The sequence below is a fragment of the Cupressus sempervirens genome, chromosome 8 (genome assembly GCF_028749045.1).
Source record: "Cupressus sempervirens isolate cs-2001-9-10 chromosome 8, ASM2874904v1, whole genome shotgun sequence".
NCBI classification, from domain to species: Eukaryota; Viridiplantae; Streptophyta; class Pinopsida; order Cupressales; family Cupressaceae; genus Cupressus; species Cupressus sempervirens.
In genome coordinates, this window is record NC_143125.1 from 408,994,347 (window position 1) to 409,016,308 (window position 21,962).

At 35.6% G+C, this 21,962-nt stretch overlaps 1 protein-coding gene across 2 annotated transcripts in view; it reads right to left on the reverse strand.

The window, feature by feature from the left end:
• LOC149543006 (isocitrate dehydrogenase [NAD] regulatory subunit 1, mitochondrial-like) overlaps window positions 1-21,962 on the reverse strand; it is a 104,205-nt gene that overhangs the window by 15,408 nt on the left and 66,835 nt on the right. Inside the window, exon 2 of one of the 2 annotated variants that reach the window (XM_089797937.1) lies at window positions 19,682-19,921. In XM_089797937.1, coding sequence (XP_089654063.1) covers window positions 19,682-19,921 — 240 coding nt within the window. The remainder of the gene's footprint in view (window positions 1-19,681; window positions 19,922-21,962) is intronic. The other variant, XM_089797938.1, reaches the window with a different exon arrangement.

The following is a 21,962-nucleotide window of genomic DNA, read 5'->3' on the forward strand; positions in this document are numbered from 1 at the left end:
CAAATCTCTTGCTTCTTGCCGTGTCATGACAACCTCTTAAAGCCCTTCTTTTCATCCAAACTCTACCACATGTTTTGCCTATGTGGCAACTTCTGTGAGAGGTGACCTTTTCTTTAACTCCTCAAGGTTTCTTATGTTGAAATTTTCCGATTGCAAGAGAGTGGTTGGAAGATATGATGTTACACATATAAAAAAATGACCACATCTCTATTTCATCAAATTTGTTGTTGAAATACAATCTAAGATATCATATACGAGCTAGTAAGAACTCTACAGCCCAATGGGCAAAGATCTGGTCTACAAACCCAGATATTGAAGAGTTCCTCCTTAGCAGGAAAAATTCCCCCATGAGTTGCCAAATCTACAGTTGTTCTCTATAGCGCTTGACTCCCTTATCCCATCTTCATTAGCTAAGGTTATCATCCCTGAGGCATATGCATTGAAAACACATATTGATGATGAGGCATCTTGACTCAAGTCTTCTCCACCCACCCCCAATGCCTACAACACATGTCAATCAAGGAAAGTCCAAAGGAAATACCTATAAGTCTCTCTGGAGAATGCTTGCTCATGCAACACATAGCACACCTCTAGTGGAAAAGACTCCATGTGGTACAAATGTAGAATACTCCAAAGGCACATTGTGAGAGCATTCTAAAAGGAAAATTTTTGACAAGCATCGGTTGCGGAATATTTGCCGCAAAAAGAGAATTATGGATAGCTTTCTAAGAATGATGTGGATCCAATTTTAAAAAGGCACAGCTGAAACCCATGCCAATCACACAACAAACTAATTATGAGTAATCTTCAGCATGAATATGGTTGTAACCGATGTAATGACAAAGTTTTGCTAGCCAATCTATAAAATTAGTAGGAGGTTGGATCTATAAAACCCTAGGCCTGCAATGTAAAATAAGGGAGTTCAGCAGTTGGATTTCTCTATGATTTGAGAATTCTATAACATCACAAAAATTGGATGATAGTTTCATCGCAGTTTAAACTCTTCAATTTCCGGCCAAGAGTCATTGTATATTAGTCTTAAGATCTACTCTATTGCATTTGTAATTTGCAGCTTAATTTTCAGCCTTCACATGTTTTCTCTTAATAAAGTATGGAGATTGTGTCTCTATTTTTATTTGTAAAACTGTTTTGTGCTGATTTCTATCATGTCTAGTCGAGTTTACTTAAGTTGGTCCTTTAGTCTCCCATTTATCTTGAAAAGTAATGGATCATGCAACTCTTTTGCTCTTCCATTTTTCAGCACAATGGAAGATGAATTATATCATTTAAAACTTGTTTCTGAAGACGATAAACCCCAAGGGTAGTTGAGCTCCCATAAAACCCATATAGGGACAATTTCTATTTGAGAAAGAGAAACACTCTGGGTGTCTCATAAATTTCACTCAAAAATGTTTTCCCTATGTCATATCTTTCTTTTTGAAGAGTTATACATCCCTTAGGAGGTTTGTGCCTCTATTCAGACCCCTGTAGATGCTTCCTACAGCTAGGATCATAATATTACATTTTTGTCCTAGTGACTTCATGTGTCTATAGATGCTTCCTACAACTAGGATCATATTATCACATTTTTGTCCTAGTGACTTCATGTATGTTGTTCTCGTGCCCAACAATGAAGGGTTTGTGCTACATCATGTCTGTCACATAAATATGGTAATCTTTGAACTATAAGGGTTCAAGGTGTTGTAAGTGTTATCCAAATAATCCTTAAAAGTCTTGTAAAAGCTTTGCAATGGCGAATTGCTTCCTTTAGCTTAGCTCATTTGTAAAAGGCTCGCTTTCCCTTTCATCAACTCTAAACACAAAGACAACTTCTAAAATCCCACCTCATCCCACTCCTATGAAACTTCTTGATTGTCTTTATTTAGGCATGAGCCTCTTAAGGATCAACAATAAGAAACCAAAGATTCATAATTGATACAGGATCTCTTTTATGGAGACATACCACAAATATTGAGCAACTCCCAAGAGGTGCGTGATATATTTGGAAGTGTAACTTGTATAATAACAATGGAACTTCACTTTTTTGGCCCTTCTGGGAAGGAGATTGCTATCTATGAAGGCCCAACGAGGAAGGGGTTGTTTGTTGTAGAAGTGGCGGCATTCATAAGAGAACAAAAATATGCCAATAAAATGGTTGCAAGAGGAAAACAAAGAGCTCATCAATCCACAAACAAAACAATAATAAATTTACCCATTGACACAATAATGGCCTCCCAACATCCCTTCTTGCATATACCCTCTACAAAAGTCAAAGACCAAGTAGAAATTTATAGTAGAAAAATTCTAGTGGATAAGGTATTTAAAATGGGATCAAGAGGTTGTTGCAAGCTAGGATTGTCGTTGCACCAAAAGATCAACCTATCAATGCCCGATCAACCACTGGACTTGTAGAAAACGGGAGGTGGTTAAGCCATGTCACAAATCTTAAAGCAAATGTTGGTGGTTAATCCAACAATCCTCCCAACATTACGCAAGGAGGTTCGAACCTGTGACCAAGCTCTAATACCACTTGTTACAAGCTAGGGTTGTCATTGCACCAAAAGATCAACCTATCAATTCCTGATACAACCACTAGACTTATAGAACACAAGAGGGGGTTAAGCCATGTCACAAATCCTATAGGGGAACGTTGGTGGTTAGTCTAACAGAGGTATTGTTGAACAAAAAACTTCTTGTTACATCTATTCCAATAGTTGTCATTCGACTTGGTGAGAGCACTATATAGGCAAGAAATGGTGTCAAAAATCAATAGTTCACCTCCTAGTTTCATAAAGGTTGGGTATGAAAAGGTGTGTACCACCTTATTGCAAAGGCAAAGAATTTTGTAGAGACCTCACTAAAAACAATCAAAAATTCTTGGGTTAAATGAAGAGTTTCTATTCTTTCTAATGGACGGAAAGATTGCATAAACCATCCATTGATAAAATGTTATTGTGGTATCCCCTAAAAAAACAATGTTTTTGACAACAGTTGATTGTGAGGGACAAAGAGTTGATTTCTAGAGTCTTCATTGAGCCTGTTGGTTCCCAAAACCACAAATTGGAAATCCAAGAGCTTGCCAATTCTCCAACAAAACTCCACAATCACTTCTAGCCAACGAACAAAAATACTTATTGATTCCCCTGCACTTTAGGCTTCACTACACCTAGGCAAATAAGCCTTCACCTCAAATGCTAACTGCTTGGTTCAAGGCTTTTCTATAGCAAATTTAAGCCTTGTGAGTTCTTCGGCAGGCAGAATCCTTGAACTTGATCAAAATGAAATTGAATGCTTGCTTGAAATAATTGAATGTTTTGTACATGGTTCTTAACAATTGGTTTGATGCTTGTAAGAAGGAATTTAAAGATTTTATGACGTCAAATATAAACCCAATAATAATATGTCAATGATTCAAAAGACTAGTGCCTCTGCTTATCCGAGCAACAGAGTCAACTACAATGAAGATTTTTAGATACCAATTTATAAAGTTCTATGCATTTATACTGTCAACAATTTGATAATCAAGATGCGACAAACTAGACACAGATACGGAAACAATTTGATATTTCACTATATCTATGATGATCACATTTAAGATGCTAAATGACCATGTCCACTTATCTGGCATTTCATTTGTTTACAGAATTTTAAAATGATTATAAAGTACTAATACAAATGCAATTTAATTCTCTAAGCCTTAAATATAAACAAAAGACTTTTTATTTATCATTAAAATATTATATTTGAATTTTGTATTACAAAGCCATATTTTTGCTCCTTATTCCTCCTAATAAGTGAATCTAAAATATTTCTTGTCCAATATCTTTTCCGAATATGTCCTCTTGTTTTCAAAACTGACTTATTATTTATACTTTACTTATCAGCGGGTATGACTTTTCAAGGAAAAGTCGTGTCTCCTTATTAGATAAATTATACCAAAATATTTTATCACATTCTTTTATAATAACCACATCTTTAAAAATCTAAGGATTACAATTTAATCATTTTACGGTTATCATTGTGACTTCCTTAAGAGGCGCCCACTGCTATGGTATAGTCTGAAGTTTTGAAAATATAGCATATATTCTAGAGAGACAAATGTTTATTGTCTTGCTCAACACCAAGCGTATGAACTAGCTCCTTCACGTTGACTCATTGTGGTGCAGGAGCACCCACATAAAATATTTTGGAGGTGATTTCTAAACGAAGAATTTATCCCGATTTTGTCATTACGATAAGATCTTTTCTTGGGATTCGTACAAATCATTGTGGGGTCATTCTTCCCCATTCTATATCAATCTAGAGTATTCTGCAGACTATATTTCCTATTTTGTAATAATCTAGAATTTTCCGTATACCGTTTTAGCAAGTATAAATAGAGTTTTAGGTTTAGGTTTAGGTTTAGGGCAAGGTTTTGGATATTAAATTACGGGAAGAAGAAATCCGTAAGAGAGCAAGTGTGTGTACTGTTCATTTGATGAATTAATTAAGAAGAATTTTATTATATATCTCTTGTTGGTGCTAGTTCCTTTTGGTTTTGCTTCCATTGAATTTATCTCTGCATCATTTTTGGTATCAAAGCTTGGGAAAAGCTCTTGAGGCAATTAGATTTTATGTCTGGATCGGAGTCAAAAGCTAAAACATCAAACATGGTCACCAATGCTGAACTTGCAAAGAAGATGCAAGAACATGAGAAAATCAATAAGTGGTTATTAGATGAATTTGAGAAGATGAAGGGCTGGATGGAAAAGACATGATGCAGGAGCATCCAGAGGTATAAGGGCAATCCTATGTCACCCAAAAAAATGTACTTAGACTTAGTTTCTGTTTCATGTCTTTACATATTTGGATACCCATTTGGGTCAAATAAAGGTTCCAACTCTCACAGTTCAACTATCAGTGTGCTAGAAAATCCCGAAAAAATAGGAGCATGCAATTTGGCCATCATTTTGGTGACCTAGAAGGTGTGAATTGGCCAGATGAATGTAATTGTGATTTAGAGCATTCCAGAAAAAGAATCAGGTCAAAAGGCCCCACAGTTTGAAAGTTATTGCAGTTTTTCGGGTTTTGGAGACCTCCTAAGAATGCTTCAAAGTCAGGTTAGGGGCTACAGTTCAAAAGTTAACGGTTATCATGTAAACGGTTCGTCAATCGGAGCTACAGTTCAAAAGTTATGCCTCCCGAAAGTTCGGTTACCGTTTCTAGATTCTTCTAGATTTGCGCCAACTTCTACCACAGCTTCCGAAACCTTCTATTTGGTCGGTGGATGCCTACTAGCACTTTCTAGAATGTACTCCTAGTCCTTAACCCTCCGGGGTCTATTTAAGGAGATTTCTGGCAATGTAAAAGGCAGTTCAGAGTGGAGTTTGAGAGGAGGTACTAAAAGGAGAAATTATCTCCAAATTTATGCTATTGTAAGCCCTTAGGGCATGTTTTGAAGTTTATTTTCCTGTACTATTTGTACTAGCTTATTTTCTTAGTTAATATAATTTTCCCTTTCTGTTGTGTCCATTCTGTTCTTGGGTTGTGTCCCCATCAAGACAGCAAAGATTTCCTCAGAGCAAGAGGAAGAAGAGGAAGAAGAGGATACCCCTAAGCAAGAGGTGGTTAACTTACCTACAGACGAGAGATACTTCATAGAAGCCCTTGAAAGAGTTGGTAAGAAGGATGCTAAAGGTGACCTACCCAACTTCTCAAAAAAGACGGATACTGATGCTATTGTGGATTTGATAGAAGCCTTGAACAACCATTTTGAGTGTGAAAATATAGCAAAGAAAAAAAAGGAAAAAATTGCCAAGTCAAAGTTGAAGGGTGCCCTCACTTGGTGGAATTTCACTCAAGGAGAAAGGGTCAAAGAAGGTAAGAACATGATAACTTCATGGGAAAGGATGTGTGCCAAGGTGAGAGAAACATACTTACCTGAGGATCATGTAATCCAACTTCATCGAAGAAGACAAAGTTTAAGACAAAAGGAGCTAGATGTCATAGTCTATACAAAAGAATTCCAAAAATTAAGCCTGAGGGCAAAGCAGAGTGAATGTGAAAGTGTAAAAGTTGCTAGATATCTGAATGGATAGAGGTTGAACATTCAAGAAGAACTTAATTTATTGTATCCTGATACAGTACAGAAATGTCATCAACTGGCATTGAAGGTGGAAGCCAAATTGAAAAGAAGGCAAGAACAAAATAGCAGAGGAAGAGGAAGAAATCAAAGGGGAAGAGGAAATTTCCAAGGAAGACGACAAACCATGAAGATCATGAGGAGATAAAGCAAGAAACCAGTCAAAGCGAAGGAAATTTCAAAGATAACTTCAGAGGTAAAAGAGGCAGTTCAAGAGATGGATTTTGTAGTAGAAGGGCAAGTCTGATTATTTGTTTCAATTGCAATAAGGAGGGACATTATGCATCTAGATGTCTCGATAGAGCAAGTTCAAGTTCACAAGGTGAAAGAAGAACACATTTGGTACAAGATGATGAATACCAAGAGAAGGAGACAGCTGACTCAGATAGTGTACCTAAAAGAGGAGAAAGTTTAATGATGAAAAGAACACTTTTGAAAATGCCTACTACCATGGAACCACCACAAAGGAAAACTATCTTTAGGACTGCTTGCAAATCTACAGGTAAGGTATTAAAGTCATTATTGACTCAGGATCTACTGAAAATTTAGTTTCTCTTGAGATGGTTCAAAAGTTAAAACTTAGGAGGATACCTCATCCTTTTCCTTATAAAGTTTCATGGCTAACAAAGGGTCAACAAACTCTTGTAAATGAGCAAGCATGGGTTGATTTTCAGATTGGAAAGTATAAGGACAGAATTTTGTGTGATATAGTTGACATGGATGTAGGCCACCTATTATTCGGTAGAAACCCTGGCAGTATGATTTGCAAGCACAACATGATGGAAAACTCAATATATACACCATCAAGAAGGATGGAAAAGTGATTAGATTGATTCCATTTTCTAATCATGAAGAAGTCGAAGAAAATAAAGAGAGGGAAGCCAAAATTATGATGATTGATAAAAAGGAATTCTTATGGGATGTGAAGGATAAACCTAAGCCTTGTTTTCTTTTGATACTTAACCCACAACCACAAGAACCCGTTGGAAATGATAGAAAGGAGGTTGAAAAAAAGAAGGCAATTCCTAATGAAGTGAAAAAACTTTTGGAAAAATATGAAGGTTTGATTTCAAAAGGTATGCCAAAGTCTTTACCACCTATACGAGACATTAGTCACTGTATTGATTTCATTCCCGGAGCTACTTTACCCAATAAGGCTACATACAAGATGACACCACAACAAAATGAAGAGATTGCTAGACAAGTAAAGGAGTTACTCGATTCTGGCTTGATTACGAAAAGCTTAAGCCCATGTGCTGTACATGTCGTTTTGGCACCCAAGAAGGAAGGAACCTAGAGGTTGTGCGTTGATTCTAGAGCCATTAATAAGATTAGAATCAGATATAGGTTTCCAATGCCAAGAATTGAAGATTTGCTTGATTGTTTGGGAGGTGCAAAGTATTTCTCCAAGATTGACTTAAAAATACTATCAAATAAGGATAAGAGCTGGAGATGAGTGGAAGACAGCATTCAAAACCAATGATGGATTATACGAATCAAAGGTAATGCCATTTGGACTCTCTAATGCTCCTAGTACCTTCATGAGACTTATGAATGAAATACTCAAAGACTTCAATGGCAAGTTCATCATAGTATATTTAGATGATATTAATTTTCAGCAAGACAAAGGAAGAATACCTAGAGCACATTGACATTTTATAGGAAATTTATAAGAAATTTCAGTCATATATGTGCTCCTATGTTAGAAACTATTAAAGGAGGAAGGAAGTGTAAGTTTGCATGGAGTCAATCAGCAAATGAAGCTTTTGAATTGCTTAAGAAAAAGGTTAGTGAGCAGCCAATTCTTTCTTTAACTGATTTTAACAAAGTTTTTCAAGTAGAATGTGATGCTAGCAAGGTTGCTATAGGGGCAGTTCTTAGTCAAGAAGGAAAACCAGTGGCTTTCTCAAGTGAAAAACTCAATGAAGCCAAGCAGAAATACTCTTCATATGACCTAGAAATGTATGCATTGGTTCAAGCTATCAAAAGGTGGAGACACTACTTGTTGCCAAAGGAGTTTGTTGTATATGCCGATAACCAAGCACTCAGTTTTCTAAATAGCCAAGACAAATTAAGTCATAGGCACATGAAATGGGTGGAGTAATTACAGGCCTATACCTTCACCATCAAGCATAAGAAGGGCATATCAAACAAGGTTGCTGATGCTCTTAGTAGACGGAATCTGATTGTCTCCTAGATACAGCTAGAAACTGTGGGAATTGAAGCACTCAAGGACATGTATGTAGTAGATCCAAATCTTGGTGACATCTACAAGGTATGTATGGAGTTTGGTGAAAGATACCATGCTGATTTTCTTGATTTTTTGATACAAGACAGACTTCTTTTCAAAAGAGGACAACTATGTGTACCCAGGTGCTCTATGAGGACAAACATTATCAAAGACAAGCATAGTGGAACAATGGGTGGACATTTTGGTTTGGATAAAACCTTAGAATTGGTTAGAAGGTACTACTATTGGCCTAAACTTCAGACTGATGTTAGAAACTTTGTAGAAACATGTATGATTTGTCAAAAGGCCAAAGGAAGGACTAAAAATACAGGGCTTCATCAACCTTTGCCAATACCATCTAGACCTTGGGAAAGCATAACGATGGATTTTGTAATGGGGCTGCCACGAACACAAAAGGGGCATGATAGTGTATTTGTTGTAGTAGATGGGTTTAGCAAAATGGCTCACTTCTTACCATGTAAGTTGACCAATGATGCTTCTCATATAGCAGATCTCTTTTTCAAGGAAGTCATAAGGATTCACAAGCTACCTCTCAACATAGTTTTAGACAGGGATGTGAAGTTTGTAGGACACTTTTGGAGAGCTTTATGAAGGAAACTTGGAACCAATTTATCATCAGCCTACCACCCTCAAACTGATGGCCAAACAGAAGTAGTTAATAGTGTTACAAGATTCAAGAAGAGTTGGCAGATTAACGGATTTTCGGATAATTGATTCATTAATAGAGGAACAAATGTGTTCCTTATAAAGAATTACAAGGACGTTGTTTCTAAAAGAAACAACGTAGACTGAAGACGGAATTAGAAACAAAAATAGAGAAAGGATAGGAAACATTCCTATTTGGACTGAAGAAAACAGAGATGGGATAGGAAACATTCCTATCTAGACTGAAAGACGGACTACAGACAAGTAGTTGACTATTATAGAAAGTATACGATATTATCTTAATACCCTCCCTTAATGGTCAACGTACGGATGTCAGAACATTATGTGATAATTGAGACCCTCCCTGGATCTACAGAATGCTGAAACCAAGAAGCTTTGCCAGAAGAGTGCTATGACCCAAAACAAATTGCAATTACAAAACTTCGTTTTTGTGGAAAAAAGGTAAAACCCAGAATCTCACGCAACCTTGCGTATTACAGACAACTTGAAATGATTTTTGAGGAGAAAATCAACAAACCCAGAATCTCACGCAACCTTGCGTATTACAGACAACTTGAAATGATTTTTGAGGAGAAAATCAACAAACCCAAAATCTCACACAACTTTGCGTATTACAGACAACTTGAAATGATTTTTGAGGAGAAAATCAACAAACCCATAAAAACAGAAACAGATTCAGAAAGCAAAAAATGCAGCTTCGCCTTGATCAGGACCCGGAGAAGTCGGACGCTGCGTAACACCCAAAACAAGTTGATCGGTGTTTCGATATTCGAAGATTGCGATGATGCGCTGCTTCCAGGTTCCATAATTGCAACCATTGAATTTGGAATTATACTCGAGCAAAATATTTGTCAGAGATGCCATGGCACGTTTTTCAATGAAAACTGTGAAAATCTGTGAAGGCACGTTCTTCGAGGCAAAAATACGAAAGACCCAGAAGAATCAGAGAATGACCCATAAGAAAGCTTGAAAAACCCAGAAGGAATCTGATGTCGTTTTCTAGATCTGCTGGTTCGAAAATTGACGCACAAAAATCGAGGCACCCAGAAAAACGGACTTCAACCCAGTTGAGCTCTCGAAAAACCCACCAAAAATCAGTCGTGAGCAGATAAAAATGGATTTCGTTACAAGATTTTACGATTTTGCTCTGATACCATGTTACAAGATTCAAGAAGAGTTGGCAGATTAACGGATTTCCAGATAATTGATTCATTAATAGAGGAACAAATGTGTTCCTTATAAAGAATTACAAGGACGTTGTTTCTAAAAGAATTAGAAACAACGTAGACTGAAGACGGAATTAGAAACAAAACTAGAGACAGGATAGGAAACATTCCTATTTGGACTGAAGAAAAAAGAGATGGGATAGGAAACATTCCTATCTAGACTAAAAGACGGACTACAGAGAAGTAGTTGACTATTATAGAAAGTATACGATATTATCTTAATAAATAGAACTTTGGGCTATTTGTTCAGAACACTCACAAGACAACATGCAGCAAAATGGGATGTAATCCTTCCCCAAGCTGAATTTGCATATAATGACTCCATCAATAGAAGTACAGGAAAGTCACCATTTCAAGTGGTATATGGAATTCATCCTAGAGGGATTTTTTAGTTAAGAGATATGAGTTCACAGCAACAAGTTAGTGCCCAAGGAGAAGAATTTGCTACAGCCATAAAAGAAATCCATGATGAAGTCAAAGCACAACTCCAACAAATCTCTGACAAGTATAAGAAGTATGCTGATAAAAAATGGAGACACTTAGAATTTGAAGTGGGAGATTTAGTATGGGCAAATCTCAAGAAAGAGAGGCTACCAAAAGGTAAATCTACCAAGCTCATGTTTAGAAAACTAGGTCCTTGTCAAATATTGAAGAAGTTTGGAACTAATGCTTATGAGATTTGATTGCCACCTGAGATTGGCATTTCTCCCATCTTCAACGTAGCAGACCTCACACCATTCAAAGCACCCACTGAAGAAATTGATATAGGATGGATTGCTGATACAAAAGACATTCAACGTCTACCATTTAAGCAGACACCACAGGTAGAAAGGATACTTGACACCAAAGTCATAAAGTAGAGAAGAGGAAAGGAGTCCAAGTAGTATTTGGTAAAACTCAAAGGTTATTCGGATGCAGATGCTGTGTGGATGACCGAACAAAATATCAAGAAGCAAGGTACCACTCTACAAGCACTCATCTCAAGTGGACTTGAGATAAAATTTCCTGGGGAGTATGGTGCAGGAGCACCCAAATAAAATATTTTGGAGGTGATTTCTAAATGAAGAATTTATCCCGATTTTTTCATTATTATAAGATCTTTTCTTCGGATTTGTACAGATCATTGTGGGGTCATTCTTCCCATTCCATATCAATCTAGAGTATTCTGTAGACTGTATTTCCTATTTTGTAATAATCTAGAATTTTCCATAGACCATCTTAGCAAGTATAAATAGAGTTTTAGGTTTAAGTTTAGGTTTAGGGCAAGGTTTTGGATATGAAATTATGGGAAAAAGAAATCTGTAAGAGAGCAAGTGTGTGTATTGTTCATTTGATGAATTAATTAAGAAGAATTTTATTATATATCTCTTGCTGGTGCTGGTTCCTTTTGGTTTTGCTTCCGTTGAATTTATCTCTGCATCACATTGTTGATGTCGTATTTTTATAACTGCGTTTGTTTGGCTTCATCTGACTATGTTTCTTTTTTTATCAGTCGTATCCCTTATTTTTATTATTTCTCTGCTACAGTCCTTGATAGGCTCGATATTTTGAGCTTATCGCTACTGATGTATTTTCTTCATCTAATATTGATAGCCGGTTTCTCATGCTTTCATCACAATACAATGCCCGTCATTTCTTTGACTGAGGAAATGATGACTTAGATATTTGGCATGGTTATCGCTTGAATACAAACACCTCTTATTTTGTAGTTGCTATATCAAAGGATGCTGACAACTAATGTGTTTCCAGAAACATTCAAATTGGCCTGAAATGAGAAATACAAACTGAACTGCGGCATACATCATTGTGTCTATGCATGGACGGTAATTGCTGCTTCTGAATTAAAAACTTCATACGACTGATACTGCTCAGAATCGTCTCTACCTCTGTATACTCATCTCATCTGGAAATTTATTATTTGTTCTGGCACAATGCTTTATATTTCTCCAGATTGATATCATTTACCATCGTAGACCATGGTCCTGCGATACACATTTTACTTCACAGAGTTATTCCTATTGATGGACTCAATTCTATCCATTCTCTCTTTCCGCATCTGCTCACATAGTCTGCATAAAAGTATACAATCTGGAGGTCCTCCATGGCTTTCAGAATCTGCTTCAAATTCATCAAGAACATGACTATATTTCTCTGTAAACTTGGCTGACCTAACCTCAGCATCTAAACAGATTGATCAAGTTCTGCACATATCTAGAAGGAACAATGTATGGCTTGTGAAGACTATTGTGTTCTTCATCACTTTTTTGTTCGTTTGCAAGTACAGAATTTTTTATTTCACAACCTAATGCTTTGACTTTAAAAGTAAAAGTTGTTGAGAATGAGAAGTTCAAAATCCAAGGATAATTCTCCTGAAATATCAAGTCTCCTTCCTTGTAACTACTGTAGCAGCAACTGTGGTGCAGACATCTTCAGGATTATTGGTGCAATAATAAACAATAGTAACTGTTATAATTTGCCTATGCAAAAGAGTCATAGCACGCATTTCAACAATATTGAAATAGCTTCATACAATTGTTTGTTTTCCCCATCATATCTGATATGGATTGAAGCAGCAACTCTATGCATCCTTCTGGTATGCAGGGTATAAATATAGGCTCTTTCCTTCACATTTCTGGACATTCAATACTTAGAGGATGGAAATCATCAACATCCTTCCCTATGTCAACAGCACCCAAAATCCTTTCCCTATTGATATACTGTGGTAGAGGAATTTAAATCATAACACTATGGGTAAAAATTTTGAACTGTTACCAGAACTTAATCTTCACTGGAGTGTCCAAAATTTTACACAGTACAGATTTCAGGAACATTCGATTACCACATATATGCAAAAAATTTAAGCATGCTAGCAATCTAACAATAGTAAATCCAGTAGAGCAAGAGGGAATTAACAAATCCCTAATTTTTACAAAAATTATGGCTCCATCTGAGTCCATAGTGATGGTGGGATTTGAGAATGTGATTCAAGTCATTACAGATCATTCATCTATTTGTAACTTGTAATAGCACTTATGGATCTTTTATGTGTTTTCCAAGTTACTATACAAACAAATATATATAGGAAATAAAGAGGCATGTCTCTTGAAGAGACATGTCCCTTTGACATATTAACTTACATTAGTTATAGTTATAACACAAGTAATATATATCTTCAATATATTGTAATAGTTTTATAACAAGATATATATATATCACTCTTAATATAAGTTAATTATTCCATATATAATATTTCTCATATATTATATATCTCATATATATAATATAATTTATCCGACAAAATTATAACATTAACACGAACAAATGCAAAAAATGCAAGGTTGTAGGTGCTTTGCTCGAGCAAAGATATGAACACATTTTGTGGACACCATGCACCATACATTCCCTCAACTTGGTGATTCAAGCAATTTGCACTCAAAAAGAGTGGGTGAAAGAAATATACCAAGAGGGTGAGGTAATCTGATGTTTGTAACAAATCCCCAAAAGTCACAAGCAATTTCTAGAACTTCAGTGAGATTGGAATAGTGAAGGTAAACTTAACTTATTTTTTTAATTTTATTTATGTGATGTTTTTTGATTAAAACAAAAACAGGTTTTGAAGGGACCCTGAAACCCTTTACAAAAACATTACAAAAAGATATGCAAGCAGGCTCAAAACCCAAAGCAAAACAAAAGCTGAACGAAACCCACTAAGGGAAATAAAAAGGATAGATACTGCCAACCAGCAAAATGCCAACCACATTACAAAAAACATAACATAACAACAAACTACATCATTTTCTGGAAAAGAACTGCAATTTCCCTTTCAATCTCATCCATCCTATCTAAGTTACCGTATTCGCTCTAGCAACTGGAAATTTGCAAGTCAGTTCGCTGTATATGTGAAGTCGATTCGTATTCAATCCCAAATCGCAATTTCACCCTAAAATTCGATGTCAATTCGTTTATAAGGACCCGGGTCAAATACTGGTCCATTTTGAGCGAATTTGACACCAAACGAGCGAACTTAAAATGAATTTAAATTACTTGTCATTTTTGGTTGACTTCAATGGCAAAGGCACCAATCACCATTCACAGTAACGACACCAATCACCATTCACGGCAAAGGCACACAGGTTAAAAGTTAGTCAACATTCATGGCAGAGGCACAAGTTAATAAATAAATGGGCGGGCCTTGCTATTAAAAAACCAACGGCGATCACTAAATCAATGATAAACACACTAAATGAATTTCGCATGGAGGTATGCGTGGAGGTTGTGCTATCAATAATATTCAGCAAAACAAAGAACTCCCACCGTTAATGTTGACCAAATTTATAGGGATCATTTCTTCATTTGGGCGGAAGTGATGTTTTGTGGACTATGTCTACAAATACTTATTATTAATATTAATTATTTTTTACCCTATAATTATATTAACATTTGTTTTATGATATTTGTATATTTATTTTATTTAATATTATTATATAGTTATATTAAAATTATCATTATAATAACATAATAATATATTATTAAATTAAGATTGTAATATATTATTTAATTATATTTTAATAGTATATCATATTATTGTCTTAATGATTATAATAATATATTTACTTCTTTTTTTGAAAAAAAATTCTTGTACTAGCGAATCCAAAACGAACCAAATCCAGCCCAAAAAAAAATTCAAGCAAATGTCGAACCCGCATACAAACTAGAATCCAAACCGGCAACTTAGCATCCTATCAAAACAGAGGTGGATGTCCATTATTTTGTTCTCAGCATCCTTAGGCTTAGCAACAGCCTTTCTTCAGACTTGCTCTGGTTCTCTTACCAGAGCCAACACTAGTATCAGCACCATCATCAGAATCCTGCTCAACATTAATGACACTTTTATCTTTGCTTTCCAACAAGGCATAGATGCTTTTGAGGTTAGCAACATAAGACTTTAAGACCTTCATGATTATGGAGGAGAATAGATCTCAGCAACGTTTCATTTCTTTCAAGTCTCTCAATAACAGCCTGCAGTTTAGTATCAACCATACTGTTGACCATATTTTCAATAAAACCCTTATCATGAGTTTTCTCACTTCCTTCCTCAATAGCACTATTCAAGTTGTTAATCTTACCTTCCATGCTCTTACTTTTATTATGCAGGTCTTTAATTTGCTTGATCATCAATCTGTCCATCTTGTAGGAGTAAGTATATCTGGCTCTAGTAATCTCCAAAATACCAATGTTGGGATCATGATCATCATTTTGATCATCTGCCTCCAGCTGCAATTCCTGGTTGTCATCAGACCTTTGACCTGAACCATATTGATTAATCCCACTCTGCTTTTTCTAACCCTGAATTTGATCATCCGCCCTCTGCTGGTCCTGAACATCTTCATCTTGATCCAGATCACCCATGGGCTGATAGTCATTATTCTAATACTCAGAATCATTGTGTTTCCTCTCCACATTACTATCCATTCTTTCCTCATTTTCCTTATTATCTTTACTTATATTTTCCAGAATGGTAGCCACTTCCTTGTCCCTAGCTTCAGATCCTTTAGCATCTATAGAATTACTTTTACCTTCAGAATCTTTAATATCATCAGAATCTTCAGACTAAGTCCCCATCATCACTCTCTTCCTCAAAAGACTCACTGTTCGTGTCCACATTATTATCCTCTTCAGAACTCTCCTCCTCCTCAGTCTCAGATGTCGTCTCCTCTTTCTGAGTAGAATTCTTTTTCTTCTTTGAACTTCCCCCTTGGGGTTCCTCACTCTCTTTTCCTATTCTCCTTCTTAGGCTCAATGAAAACCCCAATTTTATTATCCCAACAATGCTTAGAAATTAGGAAAATAAGGCCCTCATGCAGCACAGACTTAGAAGAATCCTTCCTATGATCAATATCTAGCTTGCACAGAACAAAATTAGTAATAAGGGGAAGATATCTTCACCTTATGCCTGAAATGATTTAAAAAGACGAAATGGAAATTGTGCACCCTTGTATATCTGCCATCTAGGGTAAAATACTCCATAATTACCTTTAACATTTTGACCCAGAGAGGTTTACTTTGCTCCATATCATAAAACATTTATTTGCCCTTCCCTTTGACTTTGTCTTTCATCAACTTAGCTCTCTCAGACGGTTTCTTTGGAAATTTTTCAACCGCATTTTTGGAGGTTTTGAGGTCTTTATTTATGTCATGCTCAATATGTATAAAAATTATGATATCTTTTTAATGTGTTATTTGCATGCTTTTATTGAGTTACTATTAACATGATCCTAGGTTGTTGAGACTCAATTTGTGTCTCATACAAGTATTATGAGACGACTTTTGAAGGTGCAAGAAGCATTGAGTCAAATAGATATTAACATCCAATGGGGTGTACAGCAGCAGTCAAATTCAAAGAGGACCTAATTGATCTTGGATAACAAATGGTGGGCTCATGTGGAATATGTATTGGATATCACCAAGCCTGTCATGACTGTGCTCTAGTTTGTCAATATAGATGCACCATGTTTAAGGAATGTCTATGATGGCATGGACACAACAATGGAAAAAATAATAGGGGCAATACAAAAAAAAAAGAATGACCCAAAAGAAACTTGTTTCAAAAGGGTGGAATCAATCAATCTTCAACATAAAACAAGATGACCACCCCATTGCACCTCTTTGCATATGCGCTATCTCTGAGGCATTATAGCAATGAGGTACTTTCTTTCACAAGGAGATTACCACCATATAGAGATTATGAAGTGTTGGGTAGAAGCACACATTAGTAGAGTCTTCCAAAATCCAGAAGCAAAGCAAAATGTGAAGAGAGAATTTGGCTTGTTTGTCTAAGGAAAAGGTCATACTCATAGTGTTACATCATAATGGAGATGCTACTAAGGGATTAAGATGCTTTGAGCAGTTAATGATTCAAATTGAAAGCCCTCCACTTGCAAACATTCATGCATGTGAGAAGGACAACCTTGCAAGGATGATCGTATTCATTGATCCCAAATCTCATCATGCTATACATGCTAAAGGCATGACTACTGCAAAACGGCTATGAGATGAACTTAAGAGTGTGCATCAATCATCTAATATAGCTAAGAAAATGTTATTATGAACATAATTGAATTTGAGTAGAATGATTGATGGTGAGAATGTTTCTTCTTAGATTTACAGGATTAGAGACATTGAAAAGCTGTTGCACGGTATTGGTGATCATATTTCTGATGATGATCTTGTTCACTTAGTTTTGAATGATTTTCCAAAATCCTATTTAGTCTTTGTTACAGGAATCAAGGCTAGGGCTTCTATACCATCGTATTCAAATATCTATGAGATGTTTTTCTCAAAGGAGACAAGAAGGAAGTATATTAGTCAAAGGCATGATAAGGATGTTGCTTTGTTCTACAAAGTGAAGAAAGGTGAATTCAAGGATAAACATCAATATACAAGGCAAGGTCTTGATTTTGAAGATTTTGACACACAAATCAAGAGTTGCAAGTCATTAATCATTCGAATTAAGAGGAATTTTTAAACAATAAATGATCGTAATGCATCATTCAAAATGTTATGCAATATCTATTGATTTCCATTATGAAGTATCTAAAGAATTAGCTTAATATTTTATATTCTTTTACTCTAGACATTCCAGAATTACATTGAAGGGGAGAATTTTTCTACATACATATCTACCATGGTCTTGTTGTCTAAGACCAATCATTAAGTATATTTGTCTTTCTTAGGTTAACATTATAGATATTATACATTTTATTAGCTTTATTAGCATAGTTTAGTTAGTTTGCTTTATTTTTCTCTTGTTTTGTGAGAATCTACCAATCTATAAGTTGCAACTTCATTGCATTTTCTGAAAAATGTTGTTAAAAAGAAAAAGAATGTTTTCAAACAAAACAGGAAAGTGATTGTTTCTTGTATAAAGGGTTTGTTTAAGTTTTCTTCACAGTTTTTTGCAAATTTATTTAGAGTTGATCTCATTTTTAGTTTTTAGTGTTGATATGTTTTATGTTTTGGGATCTGATTTCAATTTTGTGAGTCTTTTAAACACTCTAATCTAAAAACTTCAGATTGTTCAATATAAAAGTGAAACAATAACTTAATAACAAAAGACTAGTATTTTTTGTTAAAATATCAAGATGTTTTTCTGAAAGAATTGAAAGTATAACTAAGGCTGCAGTCTCATGGAGGGGCTTCAGGAACTATTTTTACGGATCAAGGGTTCTCACGAGGGGAAGATAAAATGTGAATAAGCCTAGTTAGAATCTGTTCCTGATTAAAAGGAACCCTACTTCTTAGTTTATGGACTTTAAGCAGGTGCTTTTGGGTTTGGGCCAGAAACTTCCCCACCAGCTTAAGAAATTTTCCACCACTAGTCAATCATCTGAAGTTTTTTAGATTCCTTCCAATTAATCTAGAACATATTTTGAAGGGAAAATTATCTCAATTTATATTTTAGTTGCTTTGCTTGCATTCCATTATTTATTATGAGTTTTTTTTTTATAGGTGACAAGATACATCCGATATGATCTTCATTTCCAAGGAATGATAACAAAGTATCACAGAGAAACCAAATATTTAACAGCAAGGATTAATTTGGTGGGTTTTTTTATTAAAAATCTGAAATTTTCCTAATGCTAGACATAAGTCTATTTCTACTCACTGCTCTATCAAAAATTTGGAATTTAAAATTTAAAATTTGATCAATCAGGTTAACAAATTAAAAACAATTCTGAAATTAAATTAAATCTATCTATAACATGAGTGCATTATTCGAATTTTATAGCATCATGGGACACCCAGCTTCCTTAAAAATTTAGATTAAACCAGCTAAATTATTTAACATCAATTAAAATTCATGAGACCCACAGCTTCCATAAATTTTCGGAGCTTAAAGTCCACTACAAAATTCATGAGATCACCCACTTTAAAATGCTCCTAAAATATCAGCAGCACGCTATGAAATCTTTTTAAAAGCCCCTCTCCATGGGACCACAGACTAAAAGTCTGAAGCCTTTGAGAATGACTGTGAAAGGCCAAGAGATGGTAAAAGGGCACATAATATAATTTTCCTTAATTACAAATAAATGATTGTGGAAGGCCAGGAAAAAGGTGAAAGCGCACATGATATAATATTCCTTAACTACAAGTAACTTCAAAACTGAAAAGTAGAAGGCATTTCAATTCTAATCCCTGAATTTATAAACTGTCTTACACTAAAGACAAATAACCTGTCATAACTCAACCTGGAATGGATTCTGATTAAGAATCTGTACACATGTACTTCGATTCATAAAACCGTAACCATGACTTACCACATGAAAGCTAAAGCATTAGCCCAGGAAAGTCAACAAAAGTAATCTTAATGGTGTGCAAAATAAAAATTACAGAATATCACAGACTTCAAGAGCATACCATTACATCAAACTGTTCAGGTTTTGAAACAAGTTGCATGCAGCAGTTATCAACAATAATCTCATTATACTTAATTCCAGGGTATTTCTTTGCAACCTCACGGCATGATTCCAAGAAGAGTCCATCTGCAAGCTTCATGATATTAGCCTTGTGCACTGCAGTCACCGTCTTCCGATTGTTGAGATATGCATACTCAAAGGCATATTTTGCAATCCGCTCTGAACAAAACTTTGTTATCACCTAGTGATACAGCAAGTGATTATATATCAGATTTAGAAGGAGAAAATATTCCATACAAACTAGCAGACTGCATATAAATTAAAAGTATTGTATGTCAATTCAAACTCATGCCCTCTATGAATATTTATAACAAGATGCAAACAGTCTCATCTTTGAAAACAAAAAAATAAATCACTAAATCATCCCACAAAATGTCAAAAACAAAAACAAAAACAGAAATGTGAAAAGTATCTCATTGGTGGTGGGTCTGGTAGTGGTGGAGTGCCTTTGGCAATGGCAGAGAAAAATGACAGCATTCCCATTTTTTCCAGGGAGGAAGCCGTGTCTTGGTTCAAATGAATGCTGGATGCATGCATTTTTGTTTGGTCTATTTTTGATGATCAACAGACTTTGTTGGGTATATCCGAAGTGTATGTAGTTGTATGATTTTGGTGTTTTGTTTTGTCAGCTGATACTGGTTTGTTGTATTCGTGTGGTAGTAGAAGGTCAGGATGTCAGTTTTCTTTGTCTTGGTATGACAAAGCCATGGTCACTAGGTGATCCTCATTAAAATGTACTCTTTCCTATGATATTAATATAAGTACTTGTTTTACCAATCACAAATAAATAAACTGTGAAAAATATCTGTGAAGTTGAACAATATTGAATAAGCAAAAACTGCAAGTTATAATTTAACTTGGAAAAATACATCTCTTAGAGGAAAACAATTTTATTCACTAAGAAAGTCATGGAGAAAAAATTTCCCATGACAAGAAACCAAGCTTTCCTAAAATACAGCTGCAGTGATACAGAACTTTCTATCCCATACTTACTAATGAGTATTATCTTGCATATCTGACCAGACACTTATCTGAGGTCTCCAACCCTTTCTATGGCCTCTCCCAATCATCCTTCAGGGCTCAATCTTTCAAGACAATTTGACACCATCAAAAGAGGATTTGCTCAAGTTGCTACACCTGGATTCCAACTCTGTTGACATTCTCGCGATGCTGAAAGGATGCTTAGAAGCAATATTGCTACCATCTTGAGAAAAATAACTTAAAATCCATTTCACAAGGACTCTAGTTCATGTACACTTCTGGCTATTTCATGAAATCATGTAGCCCAGGCTTCAACCCTACAAGTGATCTTTCAAGCACAAATCTCCTACAGGTTTGCCTACCACCTGTGCCATGTGAATTTCAGTAAGGATCGTTTTTAAGAAGAATTGGCAAATTGGTAGGGAAGCTCCTACAATCCAAGAACTAAATCTATCTCAACTATTTTGAAATTTAACTTATGCGTGTATATGAATGAGCACAGATACTGGAAAAGAATTTAAATCTTTCCAAATCAGATGTATCTTAAGTTAGGAGGCACAAAATAAGGCAAACATATAAATTTGTGAGAATGTGCCTTGTCAAATTAAGGTATGATATCAGTGCGCCTTCAAATGTAGATTACTGAAATCTGCTCAGAACACTCAAGGGGAAACAAGTGCCAAACTTGAAAACAGACAAATATATGAGGGGTAATGCCCCACCAAGGAACCCTTGGAAACAAGGGTTAAATATGCATTGAGTGACTTTTTTTATATAAGAGAGAACATTACATAAAAAGTGTATCAGATAACCACAAACATAAGCACAATACAACATGCTAGAGATGACATGATGATCACAACATGACCAAACGCAAGTGGGAAGACTTAATAACTCATCCAAAGGTTCCCAAGCAGCCTATACTCGACCGTGAATGGAATAGGCACATTCACCCCGCCTTGTGAGAGTTCGGATCACTTCTATGAACTCCATGGATCATGACCGAACCATCATCTACGATCGCTCATCAAGGAGACAAACGCATGCTCGTAGTCAAGCAAAGCACTAAGCTGACAACAAGCAAGAAAATGGAAACAAGTACAAATATGATCTGATTTGATTGAAATGGCCTTTATTAGAAAAAGGGTATCCAAATCAACTTTTCTTTTTTTTTTTTGATCCAGCCTTGGGGAGTACTCACTTATAGGCGTCAGTTTATAGGTGCTGCAAAAACTTGCACA